Source organism: Argentina anserina, chromosome 7 (genome assembly GCF_933775445.1).
Source record: "Argentina anserina chromosome 7, drPotAnse1.1, whole genome shotgun sequence".
In the NCBI taxonomy this organism is placed as follows: domain Eukaryota; kingdom Viridiplantae; phylum Streptophyta; class Magnoliopsida; order Rosales; family Rosaceae; genus Argentina; species Argentina anserina.
This window is the reverse complement of record NC_065878.1, coordinates 18,885,295-18,911,776: the sequence shown is the minus strand read 5'-3', so window position 1 is coordinate 18,911,776 and position 26,482 is coordinate 18,885,295. Positions and strand designations below refer to the sequence as shown.

The window sequence follows — 26,482 nt, the reverse complement described above, 5'->3', positions numbered from 1 at the left end:
CTTATGCTTGATGGTAAGTCCACCTTGGCCGATTGCATATGCAATACAATAAAACTTGTAGCAAACATGTATCTGCAATTCATTTATTCGTTAAAATTTTGTTTCTTCTCGTGATCAATCTACCTTGCACAGCATCTACATGACTGCATTTGGATCAATCTATGGAAACACATGCAAGTATTTTCAATTGCGAAATTGCAATAAGTAAATAGATAGAATTTTCTCATAATTCAACCATTTTTCAACCCTTTAACTTCTGAAAAATCTACAGAATTACCTATATAGCAACTACATATATTACGTGAGGAAAGAGACTCATTAAATTGGTCGGTTTACAAGTATTACGGTGAAATAGTGTTCGTATTCGAGATTTACATACCGGAATCCTACCTTTTCACCCCAGTTTAAGGAGGTGCTCTTGTCGAAGGATTTGTTGCAAAGGATGACTGAGGACGAAATGAGCGCAGTGGCGATCAGGACCCTCAAAACCAGAGAAACAATCCGCGTGGTTTCTAAGGAAAGCATTTTTCAGCTGCTTTCTCTTCAAACTCGAACGCAGAGGCAATAATGGATCCTCAATTTCATGAAGCCAATGAAAAACAGAGAGAAGTTAGAGGGATGATGTTTGCCTTTTTATAAGATTTTATAGGGCTGTTCTTCATGATAGGCATCCCGGTCTCTAGTTGTATCATCACTGTCATGCACGTACACATCTTTTGCTTACTTAGTTCTCTTTTGTTACCTACTGTGCCCTGGTACATTGTAGCCAATAATTAGGGCTTTGCTATATCAAGTTACTAGATAGCTAGTGATCGACTAATTTGACAACAAACTGAACTTAATTATTACCAGCTAACCAGGACCAAAAAATTACCAACTTCCAACGTTGTAAATGTCATAGTTCCATTCTCGTTGACATATGAAGGAGTGAGGTGAGCGAATAGAGTAGTGTCGTTCTTTTTTCTCATTGAAATGAATATATGTTATATAACGATGCTTTTTCTTCTTTCTTTTTTTAGGAAGGAAGCTTGTATTTTGTTTCATAGTACTTACACCAGTAGCCTTACATGAATGTTGTCATGTCGACATGCATATATAATCACACCTTAAACCAGAGCTCTCAAACCATTGAAGATTAAATGGTAAGACATGAATCCAACTAACAGCAAGAGGTAATGATACTTCTATGACGTTGGCCTGGTGCATCTGAAATCTAAAATCTCCTAGGGAGCGCATATGAAGAGAGTTCCGATAATATAAGTGCGCAAATGAACCCAAGGAAGAGGAAACCATCTGCTGCATATCCCATTTTGAAAAACTTGTGGTGGTAATGCTCAGTCTCGTTGTTAACTTTGTAGGCTTCTCTTTGTAATTCTCCAGTCATAACAAATCCTGCAACTGATCCTGTGGCTAATGCTATCGACATAACCTGCACAAATCATCTTCACTCGTTATTGTTCATTCAAGGAGAGAAAAAAAAAACATGCAGTGATGCACACATACCGACTATATATATAATTTTTTTTTTGAATAAACCGACTATATATGATATTGATGATTGTCTAGTGTGGTCACTACTAGGAATTAAACCAGTTGGGTTATTGTTCGTTTACTTGAAGTAACTACTCGAGTTTGCAAACATATCCGCAGTATATGTACATATATATACCTTATCGCAATAGTATTCAAGTTCAAAGTTCCCCTCATATCCTTTCTTCAGGCGGATAACTGCCGTCATGGTCTGCCAGATTGAATATGCACCTCCAAGAACAATTGTGGCAGTCATGTACCTGCAATTATATTAAGAGACGAAACAATATAAACCTAACTGCAAATTAAAAGAATTATATATATGAAAAAAATTCAGGAAGTTTTAGAAAAAAAAATTTGGGATTTTAATTAAAACATGCAGTTGCCAAGTCCCATCATATCTGAACGACTGAAACTCGCATTCGACGGGAGGGCGTGGTTCGATTCATGTTCTAATACCGTGCTTTTTTTCGCACTCAAGAAATATATGAACTACTCTAAACCCTAGCTTGCTTCAGCTAGCACGTACGTACGCTCGACTGGCTAGAGTACGTGAACAGTACTAATGACTGGAACCTTACGGGTTACGCCGCTTACCGGTATCCAACAAGGTCATAAAAGTGAACTGTGTCATCGTCGCTCGGCCCGTTTGCATTAACTTTGGTGATGAGAATGATGAGTGACAGAAAGAGGAAAATGGTGGTGAGGATCCTCAGCCCAATAGCAGAAATCTTTAGAACTCTGTGGGTAAACACTGCTGGTTTTTCTGAATATCTGTGCTGATCCATCTCTAGTTTGTTTATCGAAGTAATTAAACACAGATATCAGTATATGATGCCACTAATAGATGTGTTCTCCTTTTATAGCAGATTTATTGAGGCTATGCGTGAAATTGTTTGATCTCATTTGGCAAAATCAAGGGAAACAAACACATAAGGACAACCAAAGATAATGATCTATAGTTTGCCATTTTTTGTAGCTCATTCCTTTTTCGTTGTAAAACAATTCGCCGGCCATTCCAAATAGCAAAGAGGTAGCAGAAACGATAATCAAACAGCAAGGAACTTCCTGGATCAACAAATTAAGGTTTTTTTTTTTAATTGACAGGGGTTGACTTCCTTTTAAGCCTTGGTTATGTATGGTGGACTCTACTTCATACGTTATTATATATTGAAACTGTATATTATGTATACGATGAAGTATGTAGACATGGCGGCAACTACTGATTGGTGCAAACGATGTATATATATATGGTTATTGAAGATGCATTACGTTTGGGTAGCGGAGAGCATAAATTATAATGATCGAAATCTTGGCTGAAGGATCCAAAGTTGCCAAAACTTAAATATTGAAAGAACTATAAACTACTTCAGTACTTTCTATTGAACTCTTCTAGCACACAACAACTTTTTTCAAAGCAATTGATGTTACATCTGAAGATTAGCTGAATTTTAATTCTAAGTCAAATGGATTCACGTAGTTTCCAATGGGGGAATATTGCTCAACCTTGCAAATTTGATCCGGTCTCTTTTTAGAAGTTGAAGTGAGTGTAGAGGATGTCTTTTCGGTACCGTATCTTATTATGCAATTACTGATCGAAATAAAAGATGTACTAAAAGTCTAAAATTAACCTAATCAATATATATATATATGTCTTCGATAAATGTAGGAGTTGTTCGCTTGGAATTTTACTTCCGACGAACAGTCAACATGCTGCAGTGGACCCTTGTGGTTCGCCTTGTTCTTAAATGTGTATTTCTTTAACGTGTCAATACTTATGAGTCAAGTACAACTTGCTTCTACTTGTTGATGCGCGCTCGTGCTTCATTATTCTCAAACAACTGAGTGAAGATGCTGATTAAATCAGCAACTGAGTTCGAATAAGACATGCGATAGATGACTGTTAGGATTTTTCTCCACCCATATGTAGGATCACTACAAAAAAAGTTGGCAAAAACCACAATTTGGGCACATATATTAAATGAATCGTGAGAGAAATTATTGTTTTGCACTGTGGGTATCCATCCCCACCTCTGAAATGTTTATATCGTCACGTTTTGGGATAAAATGTGGGTATATGTAATAACCCTATTTTTCATGAACGATTATTGGATTGTTTTTAATTTTATAAAGTTGTGAAACTCAGTAAACGTGTTTGTGTCGCCTTGCGACGTCGGAAATCAAAAACGGAAACATTATCGTAACGTTTATTTAGAAAAACGTTACGTTTCCGTGACGTGAATATCGACTTTTATTCCGTCGCTCGATTTCGAAAACTTCCTTCACGAAATTAGTAGAGCTCGTCGATACGAGTTCGTGGACACGTCATACGTTCGAATCGGATGTCGGACGTGGAAGTTCTTAACGTCGGAAGTTAGTTTCGGATTTTGGAAATGAGTATAAATAGACATTTTTCAGATTAGGGTTTCCATTATTGGAAACCCCTCTCTCTCCTCTCACCCGCCCCCTTTCTCTCTCTCCCCCTTCGCGTTCTCTCTCCCCGAGTCCCTCTCTCCCTCCGAAAACTCTCCACTGGCGATCTCGCCGACCAGCCCGCCGTGACATACACCGCCCCGCCCAATCGCATCGCACATACCCCCTCTACAAACCCCGAGGTCGAGACATCCTCCCTCGCTGCCGTGAGTCCCGCGCCACAACCGGACCTCCTGCGATTTTCGCCGCCGCTTGCTCCGCTCCCGGCGACGCAGACCCTCAGCGCTCATCCCCTCCTCCGCTCCTCACTTCCAGAGCCACCAACAGAGCGACCAAAGCTCGAATCGCATCGCCCAAATCGCAAATCGCTCGGTCTCGACTCCGCCGACATCTCGGGTTCTACGGCCATTCTAGGGCATCGTACGGGTAAAGAATGCATTCAATTCAATGTTGTGTTGTGTGTGGATGAATTTGGGTGAAGATTGTGGCGAAATCAGAGGAGGAGGAGGGGCGATACCGCCGCCTAGGGCGGCGCCTGTAGGAGCGTGGAGTGGCCTAGAGGCGGCGTGAGGCCGTGGGAAGCAATGGGGGAGGAAGGTGAAGGGTTTGGGGGCGCAGTGAGTGTGGTGTCGCGTGAACAGTGATTTCGAAAACATAAATTTTGTAAAAGTTATTTTTACGACGGTGAATGTAAAAATTGATTTTACGTATTGTAAATGTAAATTTATTTTACTTACGGTAAATGTAAATATAAATTACGTTCAGTAAATGTAAAATTAATTCCAAAAGGGTAATTTGGTAATTATTATTTACCACTGTTCACGCGGGGTCGCTGGAGGGTGGCTCGTGTATCCCACGTGCGGCGGCGCGTGAACAGTGATTTCGAAAACAGAAATTTTGTAAAAGTTATTTTTACGATTGTGAATGTAAAAAGTGATTTTACGTACTGTAAATATAAATTTATTTTACTTACGGTAAATGTAAATATAAATTACGTTCAGTAAATATAAAATTAATTCTGGAAGGATAATTTAGTAATTAATATTTACTGAGACAGTATTTATGATTGAATAATATGCATACGTAATTGATGTGTATTTGTATAGAAATAGGCAGTCTCTCTCTTTCAATTTCTACATATCTCCTTTCTATGGCTTCGTAAACCCTAGAAATAGCTCTTTTTTTTTTGAATTCAGATACTGCTATTGGAGACAGCAAACACAAAAAATTCTCCTGCAATCGAACGCGCCTCCTCCGACTCTTCTAGTCGCAATGTTCGCCACCTTCGCCTCAATCTACGTCGCCGGACGGTTGGTCCTGTTTTGTTTAGATTTTGATTCTACTCGGATTGAAAAACAGGGTTGTGAATGGGTTAAATGCAGGTTGTGGCAGGATTCCGAGAACAAGGTTTACTTGATTGAAGAGCTTGATAGGATTACTGGGCTGTGAGTGTTTCTTGTTTTGTATTTGGGATTCAGTTTTTTGTGGATTGTAAGGTTTATGTGCATGAGAAAGGATGAATGTTTTTATCACATTTGGGTTTGTTCTGTGATGTAATTAGTGAGTTTAGTTAATTGTTCATAAATTGTGAGAATGGGTTGATGCTCAGCTTAAAGTTGATGTTGTTTCTCGCCTTCTCTGTTGCTATGGTTTATATTTGACCTATGTAGCACGGACACGGACACGAGTGTCCGTATTGGACACGATTCGATACGTAGACACGGCATATATAAATTGTTTTAGACACGGACACGTGCTGGACACGTCAATTAAAATTATTTTAATATATATATTTATTTATTAAAAAATTAATTTAAAAATTTGAAAATATTTACATGTATATATATATATATATTAAAGTGTGCATAAATATAACAAAAACTGAATCTGTTGGAATGGTTGAGGATTTGTTGGATCCTTTGGATGACCAAGGTTCGAATCTCACCACAAGTATTCTTATTTTTATCATGAGTTTCTCTCCTTATATATATTAAAGTGTGCATAAATATAACAAAACTGAATCTGTTGGAATGGTTGAGGAGTTGTTGGGTGCCTTGGATGACCAAGGTTCGATTTTCACCATAAGAACTTTCACTTTTATTATGAGTTGGTGCGTGTCCACGTATCCAATTCGGACACTCGCGTGTCCAAGCGTGTCCGTGTCGGACACATAATACGGACCCTTGTCCGCGTGTCCGTGCTTCATAATATTTGACATATCAATTTCATCTATGTCTTGTTGTAGTTGTTAATAGTTTACTTTTGGGTGATTTGTTCAAAAGAATATCATGACACATGGAAGTGTTGTTACAGCTCAACATTTTCCATGCTTCACAAAGTCTTCTCAGGAAAACACAGTAATGGTCCACAAAATAGAACAACTTTTCTATTGCGTTAGCACCCAATTAAATGCAAACTTTGCTATTGCTTAACAATTCGTTATGGTTTTGTTTATTTTGAAGAAAATTTTATAGCTTTTTTATGAACGTTGTGAGTAAATGTGGCTAATTGTAAATGTGGTTTAGGAATTTCCGGATAGTCAGGTTCCAAATAAGCATTTTTGGCGCAGTTGTCTTTGGCCATAGAGTGGATAAAGATATAGAAGGTATATATGCTCATACCTATTGCATATTGCTTCGTCATTTCTTATGGTGCATTGAGACTTGAGATAATGTAATCTACATAGCTATTTTTTTAAGTAGTCAATGATTAGGATATTATCCAGACAATGAGCTAAACCAATTACATACGACTTGAAAGTTTTAATACAATTATCGGGGCACTCACGAATACAAACAAGACATAATTCAATTACTTGGTATGATAGTATTGTAGCAAATCAGATTTCAATGTTCTTTAAAATGTTCTTATATGATATACTCTTGCTTGTGTAGGTAAAAGAATGGGAAAATCACAAAACATGAATAATCCCATATTTGGTTCATTCAATTCATATGCCTTTCAGGTGATTCCAAATTTTATTTATGGTGTTAACAAGTAGTGAGGAGGTGGAGGAAATATTTTAGACTGTTTAGCTTTATTTTCTTGTCATCTTGGTTAATTTATAGCAACGTGGTTTGCTAGAATTGAAGTGCTAATAGCTAGCTTATGTGGATCTTTAACCTCTTCAAGCTTTCTAATTTTACCCTATAGTTTACGACCTTCCATGTTTTAATGAGTCATCAGAGAGATATGATATAGTTTTCATTTCTGTTCCTTGTGAAAATTTTGATTATGTGTTATGTCGTGTTTACCAGGCTGAATCTTACCGTTACCCAATAGTACTTGAGATTAATTTGTTTCAGTGTCATGTTCTTACTTCTATGTAGTAAGAATAAGTAAATATCAGTTTTATGCAATATGTATTTTTGTCATCCTGCTTCTAGTTTATAATCTCTTAATTTTCTTTTCAAACATGTACACCTACAATATTGCCATCTCTTAAAAGAAATATATCCATGGAACCTCGCCGATGATCTTCAAGGTAGTGAAAATTTTATACCCTTATACATGTTAATAAAATTATGTCTACTTATTGACCACTTATTGATAGTAAAGCTTGAAAGTGTGATTCTAATGGTTAGTAAGAGGTAAAATCGATCTGCATTGTTCAACAACCATCTAGAGTCTTGAGTTTGTAATTATTTACTCATCTCTACTCTACTGTGAATCCATAGTTTTTTTCTTGATAGGAGCTGTGAATCCATAGTTTGTTGACATGACTTTACTAGAGGTATTTGGACCACATGTTTAGCTAAAGGTGTATATATACTGAAAAACATGATAGTTTGCCACTGATGATCGCTTACTTCAATTACTTGTATGTGAATTAATAGTTATGTTCTTTTAAAAAATTTCAACTAATCTGATTGCCTATTAAGATACATTTGAAAGGTTTATATTTAATCAGTAATTCTATTTACCTTACTTGTATACCAAATATCTAGTTCATTAGTAACAGCTTACATAGAGAGTTTTCTGGCTTGTCAATTTTGTAGTAATTCAGTTGCCAACAGCTTAAGCATCGGAACTTGAAACGGCAGGTGAGTCCTTGCATCTAAGCTCGGTTTTAGTGTTTTAAATATCAATAACACTTGAGGATTGATGTAACTTACAGTTAATTTTAAAACAGAGGTTAATATCTGTTGCAAGCAACCACAAACAGATAATAAATACCATGATGAAATGTTTCTGTTTAAATTTGCAAAAAAGATAAGTGAAATCAATGGTTTGTGAGTGAAGGAAAATTGGTGTATGTCCACAATAGCTGATGGCCTGCTCTCTCAAGAATTTAGGGATTAGCTTATTTGTTAGTAGACAAGTTAACAAGGTTAGAGTTTGAGCGTTTGATGCTAATTAGGTTGCGTTTGTATCAATGATATTTATATTTGATGGGTTCAATGAGAATTTCATTGTTATATAGTTTCATATAGTATATGAAAATCTGGTGATTCTGGTGTCAGGACAATCAATTGACTGCCGGGTTTTTTTTTAAAAATATATATATATATATATATTAATGGTGCCACGAAACAAAACTAATCGTGGGAGAATTGCACTCACATAGTGGGTGGGTCCCATTGATGGAGAAATCTCTCAAATCCTTTGGATATGTGATACAATTGGCCATTAGCCACGGGAGTAATACGGACGAATCAGAAAATGTCGCTGCACCGTGGGGGAACGCCAATGCCCACATAATTACGTGGGGAAGTGAGCAATACCCACGAATCCAGCGACGTCGGCGATGTCCATATTTCTTGTAGTGGATGGCTCTTGGTTTTTGCTACAAACTAAGATAGTGACTTGATGGACTTGACGCTTGCCAAGTTGAGTCGGGCTTGTGCTACAAGCAGTGAACGTGCATATGGCATGGTAGCGGTGCTCCATTGGGAGACTTGTGCTACATGCAGCAAATGTGAATATGGTAGCGGTGCTCTGTGGGGAGGCTTTAGTGCTCCGTTAAGAGGCTTTGGTTTTGCGGTTGTGTAAAATTTTGGTTGAATTGTGTGTGTGATTTTGTGCTAAAGACCCATTTATATAGAGAACACATGTTCTTTCTTTTAGATCAAGTAATTAGAACTCATTAGTTAATTAGGACAACAAATATTCATTTCTCAACTCAAATTTGGATTCTTAAATATCCCGGAAACCTATCCTAGAAATGATAGAATATCTTCTCTGCTATAGTTTCCCTAAATAACCAATCCAACGGGTTAGAAACCTTAAATAATGTCAAAGAATTATTTAGACTCCAAAATAATATCTTTAACCACAGATATCGGTTAAGTATATCAAAAAACCTTAAATAAATTTTGATAAGATTACGTCGTAGGAATAAAACCACAAGAATTAGCCCAAAACTCGTATTTGCTTAAAATGAATATTTTGGCTCAGACAAGGGCTTGATTCTCGTCCGTACGTGGTGACGGTGGTGGGCTTCTTGTAACGTTTTACAGAGATTATAAATGGTTGGAACTGCTTTCGTTTCTCCAAAAAGAAACAAGGACTCGATCTCTAGAATTTGTTCAACCATTCATGAGATTCCAAGTACTATAATTGAATAGCCTGGTAATATAATCCTAAATTTTGCCATCAGTTCTACGATAAAATGGGATATTAATTAAATTATTGATCCTCTATATGACAACGTCAATATGTTCAGATATTAATTAAATTTTCGTGACTTAGCTGATGAATATGGGATGGCGCTCATGTTTAAATTCCTATCATCCTATATAATTCGCTTCAAGTCCAAAGTTAAATTCCAGTAACCTTTGATGATCAATACATATATGACCTTTGGAGCTCTTTCCAATGAGGATTTAGTTGTTGAGGACTTTCAAGCTTCACCGTCATATTAAATGAGTGAAGCTGATTTTAATGAACAAAATAAGGCTAGCTGACTACACTCAATTAAAACCACCCCCATGCCAATCTGTTCTCATCTTCATCACCGGCCATTTCCGCTGTGCTTTCCTCCATCAGAATCATCTCCTCCATCTTTCCAATCTCACAACTCCATTTCGTTTTTATAAATACTAGTTTCGTTTTCATGCGATACACGTGTAATTTGTTAATCGTATCCGTGCATTACCAGTTATTTGTTAATAGAAGAAAAGCATCAAAATCATTTGTAAATCTTTTTTGTTAATGGATAATTATTTTATGTAATTGTGTTTAATACTACGAATATTTGTAGATTTTGGTGAAACGGTTAACACCAAAGTCAGATTTTCAGTTATAATGGTGGAGATATCATGGCTAAAATAAAGGACATCAATGAACTATGGAAACTTTGAAACCGAAGTTGGAATCCAATCAATTCATGGCGAAATTGGGTTTTTGGATTAGAATTGAAATCAAGAGAGAAGACTTTGAAATGAGATTTGATCAAGCATAGGGTGGAGACCGGAGAGAGAGAGAGAGAGAGAGAGAGAGAGAGAGAGAGAGAGGAGGGTAGTGCATAATTGACGAGGTAGATGGAACAACCACGCAGGGCTTTATAGCCTTTACTTGTTGAGGCGCTGTGGTGCCAATTATGCACTTCGATATCAAAAAAAATAAAAAATCTACTCCAGCAGTTTGAAGGATCCAAACTTTGTAATAACCCATTCATCATCTCATTCCCAAATTCAAATTTAACAAAAGGCTTGAAATTGGACATTTGAATCTCAAATGAAATTCCTCGCAATCTCCATTGTTTCGTAAACACACTCCAATTAATATCCAATTCATTAAAATAATACAAAAGGAACCCAGATCTGATCCCAGTTAAAGTAGACATGAGATGGAACCTAGTTAAACACGAGCACATAATTCATAAAAGGTTACAAGAACACAGTGAAATAACATCATATTTTCCTATCCAGTTATCTGGCAAAGAGGGAGGGTTATCAAGTGTATTCAGCCACATTTTGTTCTTTAAAATCAGAACCACTCATTTAATCTGATGGTGGAGCCGGAAATACCTCACTAAGTCCCCAACAATTAGGTGAAATGGCTCCTATGACCGTTTACACTTTGAAGGTGGATAAAACGCCCGGTTAAACAAAAATAAGAAGGTATCACTTCAATTGGGAACAATTTGTAACACTTCAATTTGATTAACAATCATCTTGCTAAACTCTATTAGGTAGTGCATATGAAGAGATGATCGATGATATGAAAGCGCCGACGAATCCGAGGAAGGCAAGTCCATCTGCTGCGTGAGACATTATGAAATATGTGTGATAGCAATCAGTCCAGTCTTTCCCAATGTACTTCTGAAGTTCTCCGGTCATAACAAAGCCTGCAACAGCTCCTGTAGCTATTATAGTTGATACAACCTGCAAATCGGTTTGACTGATTGTTAGTTCTTCCCGAAATGTATAAAGCAAAACGAGATTCTTATATCATCGATCACATACTTAATTAGTTTATGTTTGTGCGTGCAAGTATAGTGCGCAAATCTTATATGTACCTTGTCACCGTAGAAGTCAAGCAAGATGTTTCCTTTGATGCGGATAACTGCAATTACAGTTTGCAAGATCGAATAGGCAAGTCCAATAACAACTGCAGCAGCCATGTATCTGGAAGTGATTTAAAAGAAAACGAAATTAGTTTATTGTATATATAGTATGAAGAATTAAGAGTAATTCGATCAGGATCAATGTTTAAAATGGGATTCAACCTGCATCTCGGAAATAAGTTTTACACTTTTACAACAATGGACTATACTAAATCAAACAAATTAGATTACTGTTAAATGAAGTGCATACCGGTACCCGACGAGATCACAGACGTGAAGTGTCTTATTAGTGCTCACAAAATTTGACCTAACATTGGTGACATGGATGACCAGAGACATGAAGAGAAAAGCTGCGGTGAAGACTCTCAGCTCAATATTAACATACTTTGAAGATCTAGGGGGAAGCACTGCTGGTGCATGAGTGTCCATCTTAATTTGCTATATCTGGTCACACGAGTGAATAAATCATATAGGCTAAAGCTCCTAAAAAATGACGAGTTTACGAAGACCCTTCATGAAATTTGTTTTCTCATTTGGCAAAAAGAAGGGAAACAAACACATGCATCATGACAACACAGGAAAGTGTGTACGAAATGTGCCATTTTTACAGGTCATTTCTGTAGTGCTTAGTAGTCATCGCCCGGCCGGTTCTGAAATAGAGAACCAAATCAAATAACTAGCTAGGATTTTTGAGATTAGCTCAACTCTGTTGGGTAGATTTTGCTTGAAGTTTGGGTATGTCCTTTAGTATTCTCGTATAATCCAAAATGTGATTGAGATATGGCGGAAGCTATGATTACGCAAAGTAGTGTAGAGAGCGAGTTAATTATAATGAATTTAAGTTACTTAACGTACTCAGATGAAAATTCCAGACAAATTCTCGTAAGTATAATATAGGAAATTAATCATCCAAATTAATGTTTTTTATAGGAGGTCATATGGTACGTTGAATTCGAATTCTAACAAGTGTTTGATCATCATCGTTATATTTGGAAGCAACTATAGTTTTTTTTTTCTTTTTTATTGGGTCTGGCCGGTCAACTACAGCTTGATTCTACTTGTCAAATAATGTATACAGAATGTCATTATCTTTTTTTTTATTTCAAAATTAAACAAACTGGTCTCGGCGAGGCTCGAACTCGCGATCTCCGGCTATGTCATTATCTTAATCATGTAGACAATCCATAATTACGCTCTCTCAACCAATCAATAATCGCTCCAGATTAAAAAGTGTTTTACCTTTTACTGTTTTACATGAACAGTGAGTAGAGTTTCATGTTTTTTTCATTTCTTTTTTCAGTTTCGAGCTTAAACCCTATCTTTAGATTAGTCTCTCAATTAGTGTACGTATAGTGTCATGTCAAGGGCTTGTATATCGATATGTTTCGATCAATCAACTGGAGTTCAATTTATCTTAACAGCTTATCGCAATGAAGGCCAGATCTTTCATTGTTGGTGATCGAATGTAGAGATTGTATTTTCTTGATCAGTTGATTACACTGTACAGGTTGTATAGCTAAGATTGATTGCTTACAAGATAGTATCCACTATCCGCTGCAGTAAAGGCTATAATTAGTTAATTACAGAGAATAAAACTAGGCATCAGTTACAGAATCTCTGTTGAATGTTGGAGAGGAAATTTCGCTCATGATCGATTTGAATTGGGCCGAAGAGAGGAACTCGGTAACAGTGAGAAATGTGGTCACAAATTGCAAAGAAATCAAGTTACCAATGCCACCAGCCTTGTAGAGTTGAGTTGGCCTAAATTTCCTTTCTTATCATTTTGGCATGAATCCTCTACTGATTTCATTTGTTGTTGAAATGCACAATCCCGGGGCTAATAATTTGACTAACCATGATTTGCCTTTATCTGAGTGTGAGGCAAGCTTGCCTGTCGATCATATCATTTTAAGTTCCTTCAACTTTAGCATATCTTGATCTTGCATTCTTGCTTCTATATATACGAGACTACGTACGTACAATATTTTTTAGGGGAATTGTTCATCCTTAATTCGATAATATACTGGTCATTGATATATGATAATCAATTTATGGATCTCTTATTACTCGAGAAAGCATTGGCACACGATGAAAACTGCATATTATACAACTTGGAAAGAAACAGATTACAGATATAAAAGCAAGAGAGCAGAATTGACAATTACAACTCAAGACTCTACTGAAGAATCACATGCACTTGCAACCTAAAACGAGAGAAATGTGTGTATCTAGGCTGTAGAAAGTTGATGGATATGGAATCAAGGTGATCGCCTTGGGAGTGTAAAGGCAGATATAACAGATAGCAGAGCAGTGCAAATAAAAGCCAGAAGGAGGAGACTAGCTGATGCATATGCCTTCTCATAAAATTTGTTCATCTCTAGACCCCCGCCATCCGTGACGCGCTTTAGGTCTACTGTTACACCAAATCCAGCAGCAGCTCCGGTGGCTAGCACATATGACATGAACTGCAAGTCCAAGAAGAGGATAGGGTGATTAACTTGGTTAAATCCGCAATACTAATAAACCTAGCTAGCTATGCTCCTAGTTCCGTTGTTATCTTTCTTTCTTTTTTCACATAAAATCAAATAAATTGTTTAATCAAACTAAATAGGCCCTTTTAGTATTATTGTTTAATAATAAAAACCGTTGATGATGAACAACAATGTACTTTGTCACCATAGAAAGAAAGTACGAGCATGCCCTCACCACCGGACACTGCATTACAGATTGTTACCACTAGTTGCAGGAGGCTGTATGCAGTACCGATTACTATCGCAGCAAGCATGTATCTGCAATAGTATTTCTTTAAATTAGTTCAACATATTCAAAGATAACTAACTCCATTGAAACAGAAGGACATGAAAAGTGATGAGCTAGCGAATTGCTTGATTACCGTAGGCATAAAAATCCTGAAAACGCAATTTGGCCTCATTAAAATCGGAATCAGTAACAATTACGGTATTGGTGGCGAGCACTACGAGTGATACGAGTGAGAGAGCGAAGGCCAAGATCCTCAATATGAATGAGGCTGTTCGTGAAGATGCAGGGGTTGCAGACGACACTTGTGCCATTTTCTTGGATCTTTTTCTTCTTGTATACCTAACTGAATTTACTTGCTGCGAATATATGTGCAATTGCTAGCCTTTTATAAACCAGATCGACTTCAAATGATTGGCTATGCTTTGCCACCGTTACGTGAGCCACATTTCCTCGTATTTACTTGGTACCAACCAATTAATTAATTTCAAAGTCAATGACTAGACTAGCTAAGTACTAAATCGTTGAGGAGAGAGAGTTTGAGGAAAGCACGAGGTAGTTTCGAGGTTTACGTATGGATTGGGCCAAGCGATTTTGAGACATTGATGGGTCAAAATGTGTAGGCTTCTTCCTGAGTCTGGCTAAGCTCGTTGAGGGAACTGTGGCTAATCAATTAAGCACAACAGACTAAAGGAAAGTCTTTCTCGATCTGGACGAGAAGAACAGAACAAGCTTGAAAAGAAAGATAAGTTTACCAGATTATCAGAGTTAATGAAGCAGACGCCGACGTTGGGACGGTAACCAGAGGGCAGATCCTCCACTGCTGTCTCTTTCTGGTTCTCTCTGCTTTGAGATTGCTTTCGTTGGCATACTACACCTTCTAGTGACGCGCCGTCGAGCTGTAGATCTGAGAAACCGTTTGGTGGAGTTTGGTGATATCTTCTGGGGAAGATCAACGTCATCGCGCGAGGGTTGTGGCCGTTGAAGACCGGCGACGAGGAGGTCTGAGATCAGCGGCGATGGGAGGAGGTGATGCACCGTTAGACGAGGAAGTCTGAGATCGGCGACGAGGAAGTCCGAGATCGGCGACGAGGAGGTCTGAGATCGGCGGCGATGGGACCCTCCTTCTCGGTTTTCCCCCAGCACCAGTGGGTCTGTAGTATTCGGTGTCAAGAAACTCTCTTACGCTGGAAAAGGTGGTCGTCCAACAAAAACGTCACACACCGCCAGCCTCCATGGCATCCATTCCTCTGGTGTGCCAAGGGTGATCTGCCATTGGTCCTTTATGAATACTTTGGGATCTTCTAGGGAGTCTTCCCAGCCGCCGCTACAGGCCTCCAAGGTAAAGACTTTTTCCTTTGTTCTCTTCAATTCTATTGAGTTGATTGTAGCTCTTAGTCAATTGTCGATTCCGGTTGTTCGTTGTGATATGACGTATGTCAAAATCAATAAACAAATCTATCAAGATCAGTTGAAGACTTTCAAGACTAATTTGATTGGTCGTTGCTTCGCAAAGGCTCTACTCCTTTGAAGACTAATGATCTAAAAGTGTCTCTTGCTTCTCTGTGGAAGATCTCATCTCCATGGCGTCTTGTTCCTCTGGAAAAGGGCTATTTTGATATTCATTTTAACACTGAAGAGGATATGAGACGTGTCTGGGATGGAGGTACTTGCACTTTGGCTAATGATTTGTTTCGTCTTTCACAATGGTAACATGATTTCAAACCTGGTGATGCACTACGACAAACTCACTCTCAGCTTTGGGTCAAATTTTATGGTTTGAGTCAAGATTACTGGCATCCAAGACATCTCATGGAGATAGCTAGAGGTGTGAGAACTCCATTGCAATTGGACAAGGCTACAAAAGAGAGAGAATTTGGTTACTTCGCTAGGGTTCTTGCTGATGTGGACCTGGCAAGCAATATGCCTTCTTCCTTGATGGTGGAAAGAGAAATGCATTGTTTTCCAATTGATGTAGTCTATGAAAATATGTGTGATTATTGGGGATTGGTAGGTCATACAGTTGATCGGTGTAAACATCGTCATCAAGATAAGCACTATAAAGTGGTGGTAAAGTCTTCCAAGCACATAAAACCTACGATTCGACAAGAGTACAGACTGAAAGCTAAGCATGTGGTTGAGCAACCTCCAGAGGTTAATTCGGACGTGACGTTTGCTAATTTTGCAGACCAAACATTAAATGAAATGGTGGAAAAAGAGCTTGAGCGTATTGCCGACTTAGTAGTCAATGAACCTACTTAAGCTATCAATGGGAATAGTTTTGTTGCTCTTGCTAGGAAAGATACAAAAGCATTGGTAGATGAAGTGCAATTTCCTTTGTTTGTTGCTACTGTTGGAAGTAATCAAAACCATAACAATTCAGAGCAGCTCCAACATTGTCATTTTAATTCTCCACAAGGTAGTCAAAGTTGGAATGACATGGTAGAGGAAGACCACACTAATTCATTTGAGAAGACTACAGGTGGAGCTCCTCCTAGGTTTGAGCATGTGGGCACTTTGTCTAAAGATAGTTCTTTATTTACTACCCTTTCTAAGAACGAAGCAGTGGTGGAAGATGTTTTTGTCACAGTACTCTCTAGATCACAGAAGAAAAAACAAAAGCAACAAGCCAAGCTGAATGTAGTCAGTGAAACTCCTTACCAAAAGTATATATAATGAAGGTTATATATTGGAACATCAGAGGAGCTGGCAACAATGACTCCCAGTCTGAACTTTCAAATATGTGTCGTACTCACAAGCCTGATTTTTTGTGCATTGTTGAACCAATGGTGGCTTTTAACTCAGTATCTCCAGTGTTTTGGTCTTCTTTAAATTTGGAGTTTGTTGTGGCTAATCGTCGTGGCTCTCGGATTCCAACTATTTGGTTGTTAAAGGAAACTATGGCATGACTTGTCAACTATCAGTGCTCAGACAACTATTCCTTGGATGGCTATTGGGGATTTCAATTCTGTGTTGGGAGCTTATGAAAAGTCAAGGGGTCCTCCTCCATCTCATATTTCTTGTTCAGAGTTTCAGAATATGTCAGATGTTTGTGATTTTGTTCATTTAGACACTATTGGTACCCGTTATACTTGGACGTACGGATGGGGAGTTAGGGTCCATGTTGAGCTCCGATTAGACAGATCTCTTTGTAGCACAAGTTGGTTTGAAGCTTGGCATTCCTCTAACTGTGTTACTTTGTCTCGTGTTGTCTCATATCACACCCCTTTAATTTTCTCTGCTTCTAGGCTCTCTGCATGTGGTCCTAAGCCTTTCAAGTTTCAAGCTATGTGGCTGAATCATCTTAGTTTTCATGAAACAGTAGCACACTGTTAGAATTCTAGTATTTTCTATGGTTGCCCGATGTATGTCACTTTACAGAAATTAAAGGCCTTAAAAACTTAAATCGGTTTTTGGGGATGTTCACAAGAATGTTATTCGGACTCATGCGGATTTACTAAGAATTCAGCAAGATAACGCTACTTATGGTATGACTGATCAGAAGTTTGAAAATGAGGTAGCAGCAAAAACTCGGGTCTTAAATGCGGTGAGGATGCATGAATGCTTTTGGAATGATAGAAATCGCGTAAAATGGCTCACTGATGGTGATCGTAGTACTTTATTTTTTCATACCTATGCCAAGATCCGGTCTGCTAAGCTCGAATGTCTGCAATCCATGATGGGGAAAGACTTCTGTTGGAACCTTCAGGTATTGTTGCTCATGTTGTTGGGGTTTATCATAATCTTTATTCTTCTTCAGCTCCATCTCAAAACTTAAATGAAGTATGCTCTGTTATTCTTTCTTTGGGTTCTAATGCGAAAAATGATTGGCTTACAAAAATTTCCACTATCGAAGAAATTAAAAATGTTGTCTTTGCTATGAATGCTTCCAGTGCCCCAGGCCCAGATGGGTTTCCAAGTTCCTTTTATCAAGCTCGTTGGGATGTTATCGGTTGTGATGTTGTGTCTTGTGTGCGAAAATGTTTTGAGCATAATTAGCTGCTTCCAAACATGAATAGTAATTTCTTGATTCTTATTCCAAAAGTTCAAGATGCTCATCAGATTGCTCAGTTTCGACTGATTGCTTTAGCTAACTTTATTTTTAAGATCATTCCAAAGATTTTGACTACATGCTTGGGTCCAATTGCTACCCGTATAATATCTCCGGAGCAATTTTTTTTCTTCCTGGTAGGAAAATTTCTAATTGCATTGGTACAGTGTCTGAGTGTTTCTATTTTCTTGATCGTAAGGCCTATGGTGGTAATGTGGGGATCAAGGTTCACATTGCCAAAGCTTTTGACACGCTGAATTGAGATTTTTTTTTAATTCGGATTCTACAGAAGTTTGGGTTCTCTAATATTTTTATCAGCTGGATCATTACTATTCTTCAATCGGCAAGGTTATCAATTTTAATTAATGGTTCTCCTCAAGGCTTTTTCTCTTGCTCTCATGGTGTGAGACAAGGAGACCCTCTTTCTCCATTATTATTTTATCGTGCCGAAGACGCTCTCAACCGTGATCTATCTTTATTGCTCCAAGCTGGTCAATTAAAGTAAATATCTTTTCCTCGGAACTGCGCACCCCCTTCTCATGTTTTATATGCTAATGATCTTGTTGTTTTCTGCCGTGGGGACAAACATTCTCTTACCCAATTGCAAAATTTCTTTAATCATTACAGTTCTACTTCTGGTCAATATATAAATGCCGAGAAAAGTACTTTTTACCTTGGAACCAAGTATCAGTATCAACAAGAGTCAGTTCAGCGTATTGGGTTTTCGTGCAGGTCGGCTGTCTTTTACTTATTTGGGAGTTCCAATCTTTTGTGGCAAGTGTCGGAGATGTCATCTTTAAGTTATTGCTGATAAAGCAAAATCGAGACTTATAGGCTAGCAATGGCGTCTTCTCTCTATGGCTGGTCGGACTCAATTGGTGCAATCAGTTTTTCAAAGTATGTTGCTTCATAGTTTTACTGTGTATCAGTGGCCAATCTATCTCGCCAAGAAATTAGCATTATGGGCTCGTAATTTTATTTGGTCTCGTAACATTGGGACCCGGAAGATCGTCATTATTCCATGGACTCAGGTGTGTGTCTCGTAGTAAGAATGGAGACTTGGTATCCGAAATTTATCATCTCTGAATTCAACTGTTGTTCTTAAGTTTGCATGAGATTCTTATTCTTCTCATTCTCAATGGGGTGCTTATGTGCGCGCAAAGTATCCTATTATGTCTAATTGCAAGTTGGGTTATCGTAAATTTTCAATTTGGTTAGGTTTTCGGTCAATTGCTTCTCACTTTCCGCAAAGTTGTCGTTGGTTTATTGGGGATGGAAAGTCGGTTAGTTTTTGGAATGATAAATGGTTGGAGGTGTCTATGCTTGAGTCTTTGGATATCTCAAATTGGTCTCATTTTAGTAATCTTCGTGTGGCTGATTTTATTTCCAATAATTCATGGCAGATTCCTCCATTCTTTTCTCACAATTTTACTGTATTGGCCGAACAGATTTCTGATATTTCCCTTCCTCTCTCTGATGTGCCTGATATGCTTATTTGAGAACTCTCTTCCTCTGGTGAGTTGTATTTTTTTTAGTGAATATGATTTTATGAGGCATCATCTCCCTGTGAAAGTGTGGGCATCTAATATATGACGGTATTACATTCAATGTTCTATATATCCTCAATATATCCCCGATATTAAGAAAAGATACGATAAGTTGCTTATCGGTCTATTATATTGGTCAACCCGATAAATCAAGTCAAATGACGATATATCGGGTTAAACCGAGTTTGACCCGATATATCGGTGTTTTTTAAAAAAATAATTTTAAAAACCACGTCGTTTTGAAAAAATAATTTAAAGAAAATGAAAATTTCGTTGATAACATTCGATGACGAGAGAGTTTATGATGAATGATCAACTCTAGTTTTATTAATTAATACTATTTATATATTTTAATTGTCAAAACAATCAAATATTTTTTTACGAAATTTATTTAGTACATTTACTTTTATAAGTTTTAATTTCTCAAGTTTATTTGGCATATTTTGATGTATATGTTTATAAATATATTAAATTTAATTAAAAATTAGCAAAAACGATAAATTCGATATAATCCAATATATCTCGATATATCCCCGTTATATCTTTATTTGACAAAACCGATACGATGTCGATAACCGTTATTTAGACCATTGATTACATTCCTCCTCGTTACTCTTTTTTGGTTTGGAGAATTCTATTTGACCGGCTACCTACTGATGATAGGCAGTAAATATGTGGAATTCTTGTGGTGTCTATCTGTCAGCTTTGTTATTGCTCTGTTGAGACTTCTTTGCACTTATTTTTACATTGCCATTTTTCTCAACATGTCTGAAAGTGGCTGGCAGTTCAGTTTGGCACTTCTTTTTCTACTTCTGCCTCTTTAATAGTTTTTTGGGTAAGCTATTGTTGAAATCATTTCTCCTCTTAGCTTTATAATTTGTGGCTAGCGGCAGACATGTTTACCTTCATGGCTTTATGGAAGGTTCGAAATAGGCTAAGATTTTGACAATCGTCCCTCTCTTTTCTCTAAGTTGTGTTGCTCAATTTTGGCTTGTGATTCGTCAAATTAGTCATTTTGCTCCTGGTCAGTTTAAATGTGTTGTTGATGCCTATTTCTTTGTCTCTCTGGGTGTTGTTCCCAACCGCTGTAAGGCTCCAAAAATACATCATGTTTTATGACAGACACCAATTTATCCTTGGGTTAAAGTTAACACTGACGGATTGGCTAAAGGTAACTCAGGTCCAGCAGCATGTGGGGGTGTTTTTCGGGATTCTTTAGTTGGTTTTTTAGGGGTTTTTTGTCAATCTCTTGGTTGGAATTCTTCTTTTTATTCTGAGCTTTATGCTGTGATTTTGGCAATTGAAATTGTTATTGCTAGAGGTTGGTTCTACTTATGGTTGAAAAATGACTCTGTAAGTGTGGTGACATGTTTTTCTTCCAAATCTTTCTCTCCCCCGTGGAACTTAAGAGTATGTTGGCACAACTGTCTATCCAAAGTCCGTCAGATGTCTTTTCGATGCAATCATATATTCAGAGAAGGAAATGCGGTAGCTGACAGAATGATCAATTTAGGCCTCACCAATGACTCTTTTACTTGGTATGATAGCCCCCTAGTATGCTCGTTAAGTATTACAAGTTGATTACTTGAAATTTCTAAATTATCGATTTTCATAATAGAATAATCTACTCTCTTTTTTCCTTTGGGTTTTCTCGGTAATGTTTTGAACTTATCCCCCTTATTTGTATTTTATTAAATAAATATTAAAAAATAAATCGTTCAGAATATGTGAGAGTTGGCTTTTCCAGTGGCTCCAGGCATTTGTATTCTCAGAAAGAAACAAAATATTAAACGTAGTTGTCTGCTTGACCCGCAAGTGTCATGTATCAATTTGCCTTCATTGACTTTGTGATTGTTTTGCTTGCCGATGTCGATGGTACTCAAATATCATAGACCTACAGAGTATAAGAGATTCAAAGTTAGAAGGAAGTACTACTCAGCATTGGTGGTTCCACCAAAATATGGGCATATATATTAGTTTTGTCAACCTTTTGTGCATAGGAGAAGCAAACTTTGACAGCTATTTATTGAAGGAATGATATTAAGTCATTTAAGTGTTACTTGGATCTAAAGCTCCAATTCAACAAGATTTGTATGTATATATGGTCAACGTTACCATTTGATTGATGATTTGGCATTATCTGAATTCATGGGGTGTAAATTGCAATCCCATGTATTCTTAGCAGTTAGCATTGACCATATATTATGCATCACTCAATCAGTTATCATGGGATGACGATTTAATTATTTAGCGTTCATTGGTTATTTGGCCAGTACCAAAGAAAATAACACACCATGTTGTTTGTTCTACCGGACGACAAAAATCACCAATGGGGATTGGTGAGATTGATAAGGTCTGGCTTGAGTGCAACTCTCTCACAAGTTCAAATGATGATTAATTTGGCCTAATTATCAAAAAAAAAAAATTCTCCTAACAGGATCAACCATTGAAGAGACAGAGCCTAAAATCACTAAACCCTAGACTAAACCGCGCCGAGATGTTATGTGCGTCTATACGTTCTTATCAAATTGAATATGTATAAAAGCTTGCTTGCCAACAAAGAGAACTACTCGGCCCATTAAAACAATATCAATTCACATGCCCAGTGACAAAAATTCCAGTGAGTAGTTAAAAAGCCCACATCCGCAGCTCTGTCTATGACGACACGAATATGCAATCGCCGATTGATTTTGAACAAAGTATATGTTCGATTCCTATGAGAATGATCTTGTTTGGTGAAAGGAAAATAATCTTTTGCAAAACCTTAACGGAGAGTCGAGGATCCAATTCACCCGGTTCATGCATAGTATGAATCCATGACGAGCTTCATCTTGTCCGGGACTCGGGCTTCCGAGCTGATCGAGCTAGAGACGCTTCCATTCTTCCGCAGCACTGTGCATAAGATTAAAGTTCATTGATTGAATTGTTCTTAATGTCGATCACACAAAGTTAAGTTTGATTAGTTTAGTGTTATCTCTAATGGCTTGTTCTGTTCTTAAGGATTTATATATGACTCTTACACATTAAGAATGTACTATGATCGGGATGCAACCGTTTTTCACATGATCCGTGTTCAAAGGCTGTCTACGTGGTCCAGATTATAAGTCACGTAGGGCTTGACATGTAACGCATATATGGATTATGTGTTCTTTAGCATAATGGCCTTCCTATTTGCTCAGTCACCTAAGTTGGCCTTCCATTATTTCTTCAAAAACAATGGTTTCCCTACATTCCTCCTAATATGTATATTGCTTTACAATTCATGTAGAAGATCGATGACATGTTTTGGACTATGGCAAATGGCCTATCCATCACTTTTCTTCAACCTGTAGATTTTAGAAGCTCCTTTACTACTAAGCATGCATGGCCATAGACTGTGACGAGTCGTACCAGTGCACTGTGAATTAACCTCCTGTAATTAGAAACCTGCAACATTACTTTTTAATCTAGGTTTAGTACTTTCATGAAAGTTTATTCTAAACGATTTTCGTGATCTTAACTCGTAAGTAAATGAAGGATCCAAAAGAGAAAACAATTTAGAACGAAATAATCAATTAATAGCACTGCTGATGCATTCAAGCTTAATGCCTAGCTAGCTAGAGCTCGACTTAAATTCAAACTTCTAAGAATGGATTTTGCCCGTCACCGGATGTTGCAGCCTGTTAATTAACGATCATATTATAGATTTGGAAGAGAAAAGATGACTAATCACTAATCAAGTTTCGGATGTGATTTAAGTTAAACGTGCAGATTAAATTATGTATAACTTTTAGTGTAGGACCAAACAGTTGGGATTAATTATATATGCACGATGGAGAAATTCATGTCGGTGAGTACTGATTCAGATGATTACAGAATCTAAAGTACTGACGAATTAAACTAATTAGTGATGCGTAATTAGTGTGTTGCATGCTTAATTTCAGCCTTCGAGCAAGGACGACGGAAAGTTGATGGCGTTGATTTAAACGGGAAATACAAAACTTGTTAGCACTTTTTGGGGAGTTGATGATGAGTCTTAATATCAGTTAAATTTATTATCAGTTAGCTCATAGATAATCGAAATGAACATAGTTACGAGAGGCGGTAGAGTTATAGCATCTCCAACAAATTATGTATTTTGGGAAAAAATGATAATTTAGAGAAAAATTGGCCAATTTTCACTCCAATAGCTTTTCTATCATATTCTCTAAAATTAAAAAAGAGATTAAAGAGAATATATATTTTTCTATATATAAGGATTTAGCAAAAATATACATAATCAAATATTAAATGTTTACACTTTCTCCAACCACTCCAACTTAAATTACAACCAATAAAAATCATAATAATCTAGTTCTAAGTCAACAATATACAAATATGAAACATGGTTATAATAAATAAGAAAATAAAATATTTTATTATTATAATAAATGCAAAAATAAATAAAATAAAAAAGCAGTTGAAGTTTGAACATAATTTTTTTATAGAAATTTTGAAGTTTACTTCTTTATTTTTGAGAAAATACGGAGATGTTCTTAAATTCATAATTTATTTAATGACCAACAAAAGTTAATATATAATGAAAGTTACCGCTACACTAGCTAGTCAAAGACATGATAGAAAGATCACCATCCCACCAATCCCTCTCTCAATAGTCCAATTACATTTTAAATTAAATAATTAGAAGCAGGAATCCAAGTTTTGATTGAAATCTTTGTGCTTGGTTACGCAAGATTCCATTCAAGCTAAATTGTATATATGATGCATGGTTGATGTAATGAAGGAAACAGAAGCTCGGATATAATTCATCAAATTATCAATCACTGAATTTATATCTTAAATTTTAATTTCTATAAAAGATTTATCAATAAGAATTCAACGGAGTTACATCAAGAGGAGTAATCAGGGTTTCTGTGATAATATCATTCAATTATTTTCTGCATGGAGTTTATGAATTCTAGAACTGGTACGGTCTAGTGAGGAAAGTATCGGGAAAGAATCTAGTTATCTACTACATGTATGATTGAGCTCATGTGGGAGAACGTGAAGGCTGATTTCCAAGAATTAGAATTAGAAGAAGCATTTGCAGCAGCTAGCTAGATTGGAATCTGTGGCGTGTGCGTGCCCATATACATCAGTACAGGATGAGAGATCGATCGAGCGCGCCAGCATTGACCAGGTAACAACGACGTCACAAAAGGGAAGGCTGCCATGGAGAGAGAGAGAGAGAGAGAGAGAGAGGGCATCCGATCTCTTCCTAGCTTCTCCTTCCTTTTCTGGTCTTAACTTCTTCACGCCTCTCCGGCTTGTGTCAATCAACAGTAAATACTACTTAATACATACACCTTGAAATTCCGGACTACGTAGTGTGCTTTATCTCCTTTTCTTCTTTGAAGCTATGCTCGCCAAGATATGGAAATAGTTATCCTGGTTATCAGATTAATAATGGATGATCAAGATGAACTCACTCGATCATTAGGAGAGGATCGATCCGAGTGACCGGCTCCATCCCCCCCCCCCCCCCCAAAGAAAAACTATATGCTTATAATTTCCTTTTCCGAAACTTAGTTGGCACCCCCTCTATTTAGTTTACAGCTGGATATCGGCCCTTCTCAATTGTAATTTCTATCTCTCTTCCATATTGCAGTTACGTTTCAGCCTCTTTGTATGAATGTAAGCAACAACTATGTCTCCCCTGTGATACGAACAAACTTGAGTTCAGAGAGAGAGAGAGAGAGATATATATACATATATATATATATATATATTTCACGTCCCGATCGTAGTCTACGACAAACCGACCAAAGAAACCCATCATCACTGTTGCACTATAGTGAGGAAGACAGAGATGGACTAGCTTTTTGACAGTTTATTTGCTTACCTTGGTTACTGCAAAAGCAAATCCAAAACCCAGATTCCATTTCTTTTACCACATAAAAGTAAACATTAATAATTATAAAGTTGCATCATAATCCCAATCTAGAATATGATTAACACGTATCATGTGGGATTTAGATCTCTCAACTCATTCGAGTTTTCTTATTTTCCTTCTTTTTGCTTGTTTCTTATGCTTTTGACCATGTGTATGGTCGTGGTCTCTTACTTAGGTTACTTTTTTTTTCCAACAAATCGAATTGTCCTTTCCTCCTTTGCATGGTTTTGAGTGACATTTTGGCGTCTTCCTTTAGTTCCTTTATAGTCGTCCATATCTCACTTAACTCTACTAATCGCAAGTTATTAACACTCGAAATAAACCCTTCTTTATTTTTCTCTTCGAGTCTAAACTCGTGGGAGCTCGGGTAATAATTAAGTAACTAGCTGTTAGGAAGTAAATACATATTTTCCTAAAAAATATTAGACCAAATATGCGCTGGAGATAGCCAACGTACTGAGTTAACTACTAGAAGAGAGAAATACAGGACTACTCAAACTTCAAGCTTGATGCCTTGATGGTGATGACCCGAAAAGCAGAGAGTTAATGAAATGATCGCGATCACTACTCTTTCATGGAATCAACCCAATAGTTAATAAATGATCACTACTCATTAATTGTCCCTAGAGTGTGGAAGGAGCTATAATAATGTGTGGGTGATTTTCCTCCACTCTCTCAAGTCTCAACTGAAATATAACTGATAGAGATCGAGTAAAAGACTACACAAGATTTTAGTGGCTAAA

The 26,482-nt window shown here is 37.2% G+C and overlaps 3 protein-coding genes across 3 annotated transcripts; all 3 read right to left on the bottom strand.

Moving 5' to 3' along the window:
- Nucleotides 1–1,033: 1,033 nt before the first annotated feature.
- On the bottom strand, nt 1,034–2,318 carry LOC126803726 (CASP-like protein 4D1). Its single transcript, XM_050531477.1, has 3 exons — nt 2,128–2,318; nt 1,670–1,790; nt 1,034–1,429 (listed from the first exon to the last, which is right to left on the bottom strand). The coding sequence occupies exons 1-3, from the start codon at nt 2,316–2,318 to the stop codon at nt 1,214–1,216; spliced, it is 528 nt and encodes a 175-aa protein (XP_050387434.1). The 3' UTR covers nt 1,034–1,213.
- An 8,737-nt stretch (nt 2,319–11,055) lies between these two features.
- Nucleotides 11,056–16,883, bottom strand: LOC126802551 (CASP-like protein 4D1). The gene is made up of 4 exons (XM_050530193.1): nt 16,350–16,883; nt 11,724–11,867; nt 11,426–11,534; nt 11,056–11,291 (listed from the first exon to the last, which is right to left on the bottom strand). Exons 1-4 carry the CDS (start codon nt 16,361–16,363, stop codon nt 11,085–11,087), a joined length of 474 nt encoding a protein of 157 aa, XP_050386150.1. The 5' UTR covers nt 16,364–16,883; the 3' UTR covers nt 11,056–11,084.
- Nucleotides 13,537–14,967, bottom strand: LOC126802552 (CASP-like protein 4D1). Its single transcript, XM_050530194.1, has 3 exons — nt 14,369–14,967; nt 14,142–14,265; nt 13,537–13,938 (listed from the first exon to the last, which is right to left on the bottom strand). Exons 1-3 carry the CDS (start codon nt 14,542–14,544, stop codon nt 13,732–13,734), a joined length of 507 nt encoding a protein of 168 aa, XP_050386151.1. The 5' UTR covers nt 14,545–14,967; the 3' UTR covers nt 13,537–13,731.
- Nucleotides 16,884–26,482: the final 9,599 nt, after the last annotated feature.